This window comes from Aphelocoma coerulescens, chromosome 2, assembly GCF_041296385.1.
Source record: "Aphelocoma coerulescens isolate FSJ_1873_10779 chromosome 2, UR_Acoe_1.0, whole genome shotgun sequence".
NCBI lineage: Eukaryota > Metazoa > Chordata > Aves > Passeriformes > Corvidae > Aphelocoma > Aphelocoma coerulescens.
The window spans coordinates 135311311-135322483 of record NC_091015.1 but is presented as its reverse complement, the minus strand read 5'-3'; the positions used below and the strand labels follow the sequence as shown (position 1 = coordinate 135322483).

General features: G+C 43.9%; 1 protein-coding gene across 1 annotated transcript; it reads left to right on the top strand.

Moving 5' to 3' along the window:
• The first annotated feature begins 1886 nt into the window (after positions 1–1886).
• SBSPON (somatomedin B and thrombospondin type 1 domain containing) lies at positions 1887–11104 on the top strand. The gene is made up of 5 exons (XM_069004933.1): positions 1887–2118; positions 8191–8385; positions 8954–9044; positions 9870–10046; positions 10734–11104. The coding sequence occupies exons 1-5, from the start codon at positions 1902–1904 to the stop codon at positions 10849–10851; spliced, it is 798 nt and encodes a 265-aa protein (XP_068861034.1). The 5' UTR covers positions 1887–1901; the 3' UTR covers positions 10852–11104.
• The last annotated feature ends 69 nt before the right edge of the window (positions 11105–11173 follow it).

The following is an 11173-nucleotide window of genomic DNA, read 5'->3' as shown; positions in this document are numbered from 1 at the left end:
GAGAACACATCACTGTGTTCCTTTGTCCTTCTTAGTTACCTAGTGCTACTCCTAATAGAAAGGAACTAAACAGAAAGAAAAAAAGCCAAAGTATTTGCTGGAACAAACTGGGTGAGCTTGTTCTCTCCTTTAATTAAGATTCTTTCTTTCCTGGTTGCTCTGAAGAATCTGCTTTACTATGTCTAGTAGAAATTATAACAATTTTCATTTGTATTCTGTTTTCTTTTACTAGACTATTGCAGAAATATTTTCTTGTTTTTTTCTGTAAACATATCCACTGAGAGAAAGCCCCTCTTTGACTTGTTCTGGACTCAGCCAAGTTTTATTGACTTACCCTTTCAGCATAAGTCACCTGCACATGATTTATCCACCTACAAAGGTAGTTTCTACTACTATTTGCTAATATTTTGCCTTTGAGGTGAAGCAGAGGAACACAATAAAGGCAAACATAAAGAGGCATTCCTTCTCTCTCATTGCTTTTACCAAGGTGGGCTGCAAGTCTTGCTCTTCTAGTCATCTACCCTAGGAACTCCCCCATCATTTGCTATTCAGGGGTTCAAGTTTTAGGCTGGCAAAATGCCAGTAAGTTCATTAGTGGCACACTGGATAACAGTGCAGACCCAATCCTCAGGGATTTAGACAAGATTTTAACAGTAATGTTTGATGGCTAGAAGAAATTAAACTCTGTCTGGCCCGAGCCGTCTCAGGGGGTCGAAGTACCCACGTGTAGCAGATAATATAATAAACTGTTACCTCCCCTCATAGGCAGCTTTGGGAGACCAGATGTCTCCTGCTTTAGTAGCTATCTGCAAACTGAAGTGTGCAAAGCTAGCATATTTTTGCAGTCACCTCACTACTTACTTTTGGGATTTGACTTTTGGCTAAAATTATCAGGTTCTATTAATCCTGAAAACCTCTTAGTGCTGAAGTGAACTGAAAACCACAATCCAAACCTTTTGTTACTGAGAAGTTACTTGGGAATCCACCTCGCTTTTTCTTGTGCACCTGCAAGTACAGCTTCTTTTGTTTGTTCTGGAAACAGATTAAAAAAAAAGGAAAGAAAATGAAATTAAAAATGTAACACACACAAATGCTGTGTAGAACATGCCCTGAAATGAGAAAGCACCTGTACCGATAAACAATGGCTGGTTGCACCAGGGCATGCCCACCCACTGGGCTGTGTGGAGATGGCTGGGGATGCTCTGGGACAGCTTTGTGGGTCACTGTGATGTGAGTGCCCATTATACGGGATATGGCTGGGCCGTTCGCGGTTGTGCAGGACACTGCTGGCTGGGACGTTGCCGTGCAGATCGGTCCTGTGCAGGACATGGCTGTGTGACGCCACTGTGAAGGACATTGCTCTGTGGCTCACCACTGCTTGGGACACTGCTGCGCAGGACATGGCTCTGCGGGAGGGGCATCACGATGTGAGACATTGCTGTGGGGGGTCACTGGAGTGTGGGACACTGCTGTAAGGGTCATCACCATGTGGGAGACACTGCCATGGGAGGACATTGAAGGTCATTACTGTGTAAGTCCCTGCAGTGTGGGACATGACAGTGTGGGTTATGGTGTGCGGGACATCCCTGTGTGGGACATCGCCAAGTGTGTCCTGCCATGCGGATCCTGCGGGAAACACCCGCCACCTGGCAGGACACCCCCGGGGACACGTAGCCGCCCCAACTGCCGCCACCCCGCACACCGAAGCTTTTCCGCGGCAGCTGCGCCGCTGCCCGGAGCCCTCGGGGCTGGGCGCGGGGGCGGCCGTGCCCGACCGGGCAGGGCAGGGCAGGGCAGGGCAGGGCAGGAGCGGGCCGGCCGCCCCCCGCCCCCGCCGCCGCCCGCCCAGCCCGCCCCGCTCCGCCGGGGGCCGGCGGCGACCGCAGCGCGCAGCGGCGGTGATGGGCGGCACGGCGCTGTCGGGCGCGCTGTGGCTGGGGCTGCTGTGGGCCGGGAGCGGGGCCGGGGGCAGCTGCCAGGGAAAATGCTGCCAGGGCCGCGATGCCGCCTGCGTCGGCGAGGGATGGAGGGAGGGAGGTGGCTACGGGACCTGCTACTGCGACGGAGGCTGTCGGCGAGCCGGGGACTGCTGCCACGACCACGGCCAGGCGTGCCCGGGTAGGTGCGTCCGCCCTGGCCCTGGCGAGAGGGGCGCGGGTGGAGGGCGGCCGGGCGGGAGCCCGCGCCCCCGGCCCTCTCTCCGGGTGCCGGGAGCTGGCTCCCTGCCGGGGCTTCGCGGGATGGAGGTTCCGCCGGGGTTCAGAGCTGGGGCTCAGGACTGCGAGAGGGGCAGATTCCTCCTTCCCCGGCCCCGGGGCGAGGGCATGAGCAGGCACCAGGCTGGGGCAGCGCCAGGGTAGCGGTAGGCTCACGAAGGGGGACAGAAACTTTTCTCTCACTAGAGAGAAAAGATTTCCGGATCAGCTGTAGTACAGTGACAGTCTGAAGTTATTTTACCTCTAAAATATTTTGTTACTTACTTGTCACTCACGCAAGTCCCAAACAGAAATTGATTGCGGGGGGGATGTCTGATTACAGAGACAGCAGGGAGATTAATTTAGCAGCGCCTGTGTCTCTCAGCTGATTTCTCACATCCTGACAAACAAATATCAATGAAATAATTGGGGAAATCCCCACGGTGAGGTTTTGTCTAGGAGCATGAATCCGCAAGAATTTACTGTGAAGGCAAAGGCTTTAAAGTAAGCGTGGGAGTATGAGTGAGAGGGTCCTCTGCCAGCCCTCAGGGGATGGCCCGGTCTCCCAGTGAGCACTGGCAAGGAGGGGAAAGTAGCCCAGTTCTAGCAAACTGAGTATCCACTTTGTAGGTATTCAGAGCACCTCTTTTTGTGGGATTTCCACCCTTTTCAGTCTTCACAATTTGACCGACCTCCCTGTGCCTGGGATGCAGGACAGAGCCCTTGCTTTGCAGGTACAGTACTAGTACTCGGTCAGACTAATGTCTCCTCCCTGCTGGCTGGATGCATGCCAGCCTACAGCCAAAAAGTCATGAGCCTCTGCTGCACAGTCGTGCTAATTAGGGTGTTTTTAGCAGGCTCAGTGCCATGCTGACATAGCCACATAGCTTTGGGACCCAAGTTGGCTTACATCTGCCCAGATTGGCAAGGGGGAGTACGACTCTCAGATGGTGTAGACCCATCCTAAGGGTTGTAAAGCTTCACAGAAGAACTCAGCAGAGCAGAACCGTGACCCCAGGTCTCTAGAAGAAACATGGTCAGCTCTCCCACACCTAAATAATCTGAGAGTTACAGAAAGGGAAAAAAAATGCACCACAAAGTTTGACAGAAGGTAGCATTTTAAAAATTAGCATTTTTTAAAATACTTTGTTTTTTCATTCAGGAAAGTCAGTAGAGGGAGAACTGGCAAGATGCTTGTCTTACAGCCACAGCATATTGCATCTTTTCAGTAAATCAAATGATTTTGAATATTCAAGCATAAAAGGAGAGAGCTGATAAACATGCACAGTGTTAGCATTAAAACAGCTGTAATCCTTCAAAAAGAAGCTCAAGATTGTGCTTGAAAAGTTCTAGTTTAAACACTTTCTTTACCATGACTTCAGGTGTGACTTCTGGCACCTGATGATGCCTTGCTGTTATCAAGATGGTATTTTTTGTCTCAGGCTCAGTGGTGATTGCCTTGAAAGGCATTATGTGTTTGTACAAGCACACCACACTTTTACCCTGTGTGGGCAGTGGGTGCCATAGATCCAGTCAGGAAGGTGGAATCTCGGTGGAGCCTCCCTGTCTTGCTGTCTCTCCTGCACCAGAGATGGAATTTGCCAGTCTTTGGTGCCCCAGTTCAGTGAGCTAAACACACAGGGAACTATTTCTGTTTTCTCTATTGCCTGTTTCTGCCTGGTTTGACTCCCTGCACTGCCTCACTGCCCAGTTGTGTGAGCACCAATGCAAACACAAACAGAAGGAACAGCACATTTTGCATTGGTGGGTGTAGCATGGGAGGGCAGAATTTTGGCACCCTGGTGAGGTGGTCCTAAAACTCACACATCCAAAAACTAAATTTACAAGAAGTCATTCTTTTAAAGGCAAAGATCATATATCCTCTCCATGGCAAGCAGTCATCAAGTTGTATTCTGTATAAACAGAAATTCTAAATAGTTCCAGTGGAAGTTTTTATCCATTTACACAAGTATGGGTGAAAATTTTGAAGTCTTTTTTGTTCCTATTGGATGTTGAGGTCTCCCCACTGAGTCTTCCTAAAATCTGTCTAAGTATTTAATGACACCAGGGATGTTAAGTGGCACAGTTCACTGTTTTGAATGTAGAGTTTAAAACACTAAAACAGAAATGTGAAGAAAGGTGGTCTATGGTTCTCATGCTACAGCTTCTTTGTCAACCTGTTAACAACTTGTGATTTCAGCACCTGAAGAAATGGCATTTCATCCTTTGGGGAAAGTGTAAAGTGCCTCAAGTGTAAGTAATCAAGAGATGCATTAGGAATAATACAAAAACAATGCTCCAAAATAAAATAAACCAGTGGAAGAATGAGCATCCTAAAGCTGCCAGCAGCAGGGTTAAATTCTGTCATGCCTAAAAATTGTTGTAGGTCTGGTACTTTATAAATAGATGGCTCAGCAGAAGTCCATGGTATACTGAACCCGAGTTCAAGAGTTTTTAAATAAATTTCTTTATAGTTCTAACACTGAAGAATATTTTTGAATAAATGAAGAATATTTTTGAAGAAAGAATATTTTTGTACATAGAGAGCATTTTAAATAGGAGCTACTGTCCAATGAGAAAGCCTGAGAAAGGAATCAGCTCGCCATTTGAATCGAAGTGGTTACTCTGAGAAAATCCAGACATCCTTACACATTGCGATATATGTTGTACAATGAACATACTACAGTCCTCCCTTTTTCCAGAGATGGAAAAAAATGAAATAGAGTTTGACTCAGAAACAAGGATCTGTGTTTCATAGTGCTGCAAATGGAAGACAATAACAAAGTTCTGACTACTCGAGCTTTCATAAGATAGCAGTGTAATTTTTCTGTGTATTTTTGAAATTCCAAGTGTCTCATTAGCTTCCACATTTTGGTAGTTACCTGAGAACAAATCCTGTCCTTCAGTTTCCTTTGACTTGCATCCTCCTCCTGGTTTCCGTGAATCATCATTTAACATCGTTGTGTTAACTAAGCTGAACAAATAGCAAGACAGGGAGGGATCCATAAAGATGTAGCTATTGGTCCCTGATACTTCTTTTTGTGTTTCAAGAGATGGCACCATTCCTTTTATGTCAGCTCTGGAACCCATTCTCTGTCATGCTGGGGAATTTGACATCTTTCCAACAAGACACAAAATTGATCTACTGTCCCTTAAGAGTTGTGGGGTACTGACTGCAAGAGCGACATTATTATCCCACTGCCTAAATTCCATTCTAGAAACCCAATATTCTTATTTTTCTACATGACTAGGGCAATTCATCCTTCTTGTTCGAAATCTTGATGACCATAAAATTACCATGTATTGCTGCCGATGACCCATATTTAACTGTCAGCTTGGTTTAATTCCAGTGAGACATGAAGTAATCGCTTTATTTGTTATGCAGTTACTGAGTCCCTTTGGGAGATTTCTTCATGGAAAATGTGATGTTAGACTTCATGTTATCTGCATATGAAGGTGCTAATATGGAACTAAAGTTCTGTGGAAATTCGTACTTATGCAGATCATTCATACAGCCAGAGTGGAATGGAGTCAATAGATAAGGAAACAGGCTAGATAGACACTCACTGTCCTTTGAGTACTTGGGTAGAACTAAGATGTGTGATCAGGTATTGAAGTCTGTGCTTGTACCATTAAATAAAGTGGGGTCAAGGACTGTTTTGGGACCCTGCAGACAGGTGGCAAAGGCTGTGAGGTCCATACTGCATTTAGCACTTGTCCTGGCTATCCCATGGTGGGGTCCAAAACATTTTCACTATCACTGGTTTTCTGTTCTAGTTCTCAATTCTTGGAGCAAACAGTCTGAGGGCTGCACTGCAACATGTCAGCGTGGTGCCTTCACAGCCACAGAGGTTGTGTCATGTACCTTGGGGTAGCTGGATGTGTCTGAGGACAGTGCCTGGTGGTGCACTGTCAGGTGTCTGTATGTGGCAAAGGGGGCTTTTTCTGTTATTTTCCAGCGCTGCCCTACAAATCATACCCAGCAGCTGTCTGGGAAGGTGTTTATTAGTAAGTAGAGGAAAACACCAGAGAATGCTAATTGTTGAGCAGAATGGGCAGCTGGTGGCCCAGTACCCAGGGCAGCTCTGTGGTTGCTTCAGTGGAGTTCCTTAGGGCATGGGATTCAGCATCCTCAGCCACAGTACACCTGGTGCTCTCAGGACACTCAGAAATGTGTGAGTTTGGTCAGAACAGCTGGTGCACAGGGAGAACAGAGGAAGGGAATTCTAGTAGAGTGGTAAGGACATCTGCCAGGTAGCCTCTTTCAGAGGTTTCATCTGCTTTATGATATTGGTAGTGGTCCAAGAAATTAGAGATGTAGTGACAGAGCAAACGCTGCAATTTCTATGTTTTATGAGAAGAGTCACAAATCCCAAGGAGGTTATCACATTGTACTCTTTCTTCCCAATGTCTTGTGCTGGCAGAATCCCAGACGGCATAAAATATTTTCCTGAAAGACTAGTTCGGTCCCATCACTTCCCTGCAACATTGATACAAGTTTGTAACTGGTGGGTAAGCTGTAAAGGTTCTTGGGGATTTAAACTGTAATCCAGCAATATGGAAAAAAAAATAGAAAGCATGTGATATGTTCCATTACAAGCTATTGAGAAATAGTACATATGGGAAAGGAAAAAGTTTTATTTAACTAGATAATGAGAAACATCACCCAAAACAATCCAGAACCAATTTAAGATAGCCCAGCCATTGATGATAATGTGTATTTTGTACCATTCTCTAACCTGGAGCACCTACCAGGTGGCCTCCAGGAAAGGAGGCTACTGGGAATGGACCACCAATCAGATTAAATGTCCTTTTAGGCCACAGGTTGAGGATGACTTGTGTAGGGAAATGATTGCTTATCCCCAGAGAATTCTTCCACTTGATGGATGCCCATGTGTGAGACATTTTTCTTATCTGCTCTTTCACTGCTCTGCCTGCCAACGCTGTGCAGATTTGAAGTTTCCAGGTGGAGGGTTGTGTTTGTTCCATCAGAGATCATCCTCCTCCAGTCCCTCAGGGCTCAGCCTGCAGTACAGTTTTGAAACTCTATAGTATTCATTCTACCTGCTAAAGGGAAAACTGTGAGGCCATACAGTTTTCAAAACCAGGGACTTGGTGTTCCTGGAGATGAGGCAGAGGAGAGCAGTTTCATGGAGATGTGAAATGGCTGTGTGTTTTTTACAGTTGCATATTGTTTTAATGGACAAATAAAGTGAAGACTTGTGTGTTATGTAGCTTCTCACTTAGGAATAATGTGTCTTCCACCTGTTTTTGTATTCTAGGAATGACGCTGCAAAACCTTTTCTTCCTCTGCCAGAGGGAAATGCAGTTTCTTACAATTCAAAGTTTACTTTGAAAATAATGGTACTTTCCCAAACATTTTTGATTAAGTTCAGAGGCAGTTTGTGATCCATGAGAACTGAAATTCAAATATCCAGTGGACTGTTCTATAGTTGGAAATGAGCAGGACCTGTGTTAAAACAGGGAAACAAAGCTGCGGCAGTGGATATATTTCAGTGTTGAGGAAAAAGGAGTTAGAAATTGATCTGAGGGGAATCAAGCATGCTGCTACTTAATGTTCCAGCCTTTACAAACAAAATCTGGTGGTGTAGGAACTGCCAAGGAAGGTCAGACCAGTCTGGTGTAGATAATCCATGAGCTGGTCTCCTTTGAGGCTTCTGCTTTATGCTTCAGAAAAGGGTACAGAGGAACCCCACAGCTGTAGTGACAGGTTTTGATGAGGGGCTATTTCTTTGTGGACAAGGGATGGAATAGGGAGCCAACCATTGCAGGCAGGTTTGAATGTTCAATTTGAGTATGCAAACTCCTGGAAGAGTGTTTAAACCCATATAAATAAAATTAGAAAAGAGAAAGTAAAAAAACCCAAACCGAATAAAAACCCCCTTAATATAATCTTATTATCTCAAGCTTTTGAGAGCAATTAGGATAAAATAGATGTGTTAACTACTAATAATGTTTTAATACTGCTTTGCAGCTATTCCCTGTGTTGTGGGGGAGTGGAGTCATTGGAGTGGCTGTGCAGAACAATGCCATCCTGGGTTGCGGATACGTAGGCGCTATGTACAACAGGAACCTCAAAACGGTGGGGAACCATGTCCAGCTCTGGAGGAGAAGGCTGGCTGCCTGGAATACCTGACTTACCAGGGGAAGGACTGCGGCCATGAACATGGTATTCTCTCTTTGATCTCTCTGCTGTACCTTGTGTCCATCACAGCCATCATAAATTTTACTGATATCAATGAACTGCAAAAAGAAAAAAAGCATCTATCTGCAGTTAGCTGGTTAAAAGTACAATTTAGAACTTTACTTTCTACTGTGACATTGCTTTTTATTCAATACTTAGTTTTCCTACTCTGGCTTTTCATAATTTCTATTAAGGAAACAACTAAGCTGCATGTATTCCTGCAGTTGGATATAAGTATCAAATTATCTCTGTGCAAAGTTAGAGCACAAATTCAGTATGAAACAGGAAACAGTACTCCTTGTGGGATTCCAGCACATCCTGTTTCCTCACAGACTAGATTGCATGTATTTTTGATATTTTTCTTCTGAGTAAAGAGAACTTAGCTGTAGGGAATTGGGCTGAGGTCCAATGTTGCCAAGATTTTATCACTTTTTCTATAAAGTGAGCCAGCATCACCATGCACAAGCTCCTGATTCATTCACCCACTGTTACAGTAACTGAAATATGACTCAGCTGTGCCTTGCTGTTTTACCATATCTGTTTTCTTCCTCAGTTCCTGCTTTCATAACTACCTCTGAATACGGTAAAGAAAGAAAAAGACAAGCAGCATCTTCTCTCTGGCCTTCAGACAAAGAAGCAGCAGGGTAATCTATTTATCATATGTATGTGGGTCATCTTCAGTAGAAAACAGCTGGCTACAGAGAAAAATGTAATCAAATTTGCAATAATTAAACAATAAGCTATAGCTTGTACTGGTTTTCTCTCCTACTGTTTATTTGCATGTTCTAAATGTTGTTTTTTTATTACTTGCTAATTGTCCTGAATTAGACATTGGGATCATGGCAAATCTGGTGATAGCTGCTTTTGAAAGCCAACAGTAAACAATGCTAAAACAGAGCTGAATGTATCCTAAGTGTAAGTCTGAGAAATTAGGTGTAAGTCTGTGAACAAAGTAGGCTGCATGTGATGGGTCTCAAGAGACCTGTTTTTTTAAACTATTTGACACAAGCAGTAAAAATTTTGTTTAGTTACCAGTAGAGATGGTTAGGAAGTTTAAATTAGGCTATTACTGGGTCTGTAATGCTCGTACTGCTTTGTCCTGTGCTATTTTCCCTAGAAAAATAAAACTCAGCAATATTCTTAAAGTTTCTTTTCCATTTTCTTTCAGCAGCATAGAAGAAAAAATATGGGTTACGGAGATATTTTTCAAAATAATTTAAGAGTACAGAACACTACCAGAAAGTGAGATTATACATAAAGCACTGGACTGGGGCATAGAATGAGAAATAGTTTACATAATATTTTTAAGAATCCACTGATTAGGTTAGGGTCAGAAAGAGATTTGTTAACAATGATGATGTCTGACTTGCACTTCAGAAACACCACCCTTGTGATCTGTAAGTCCATTCAAAGTGCTTAGCTCATGCTTCATCTATGATAGATAATTTGGTACTTTTCCTTCTGAGCAGGTACTGTGTGGAGTTCAGGACAGAATCTCTCTCACGCCACTGTGCGTTGGAGACGCGTCCGTACGCGCGCTGGATGCGGTACCTGCGCGAGGGACACACCGTGTGCGTCGCCTGCCAGCCCCCGGCCATGAGCACGGACACGCAGCGCTGCTCCGGAGATGGACACAACGCACATGGGTAAACAGAGCCAGTTGCAGCTGCCTCTTCTGTAGCAAAACCCAGTACAGGAGTTTAAACGTCTCAAGACCTCATTAAAAGCTGCATTTTATTACACCTAAAACATGGAACGGCTCATATCGTTTGTAGAGCTCAGGTTTTACTCTTTCAGGTCTCACAGAAATCACTTTAAAAATCTAGATAAAATTGGGAAGTAATTTCAACATAAGAGTTCAATGCTTTGGTTTATTCACTATTGTGAAGAGATGATGGAACCTCTGTAGTGGAAGAGGACTTTTTACAGCTATGGGTACTTAAAAAGGGTATTTCCTGCCATAGTCCAAACCTGATTGCAGGTTTAACAGTGGTGGATTGGTACTCCCCTCAAACCTATATACCTGGTTTTTAGAAAAATAATAGTGAAAGTAGACATTTATTATTCAGAACTGATTTTTATTTGATCCATACATTTATTAATATGCATACTACTTAATACCTCTACAACCAGCTACTCAACCCACCATCCTGGATACTATATTTAGGAATACAATGTCTGCTGCAGAAAGAATTTTAAGAGCTAGATGAGTTAATTAAAAGTCTTACATGATTAAACAAATCCAATCTTCTGACATTTTATACAACACAATCCAGTAACATGAAATACACAGCTTTTAATCTTCTAATTTTTCATTTATTGTCACATTTCAGAGATAAAATCTTACACTGGGAAGCAATTGGCAACTCTCAGTGCCAAGGAACCTGGAAGAAGATCCGACAGCTGGAACACTGTTCCTGTCCCCTGGTGCATAGTTTTATTTTTACATAAAAGTTTAAAAGACCTTTAAAATGGAAACAAAAAGAATAAGAAAACTAACACCAATGCCAAGAAACCTACATCTTTCTGCTGCATTTTCTGGAGCCTTAGTAAATTTTGAATGAGTCGGAACTTTGGCAGAAGCATTTCAGGAAACGCTCTCTGCCTTAATACAAAATGCTAAGACTGATCTCTGTATTAGAACACTAGAAGCATGTGCCCATGTTTCTCTTCTGTAATTAAAGAGCTAATGTTTCTAACCATAGTAGTTGCATTTCCTGAAGTTCTCCATCTTTACTGGCCCCAGCCCTGTCTACAGGCACTGCTCCTACTC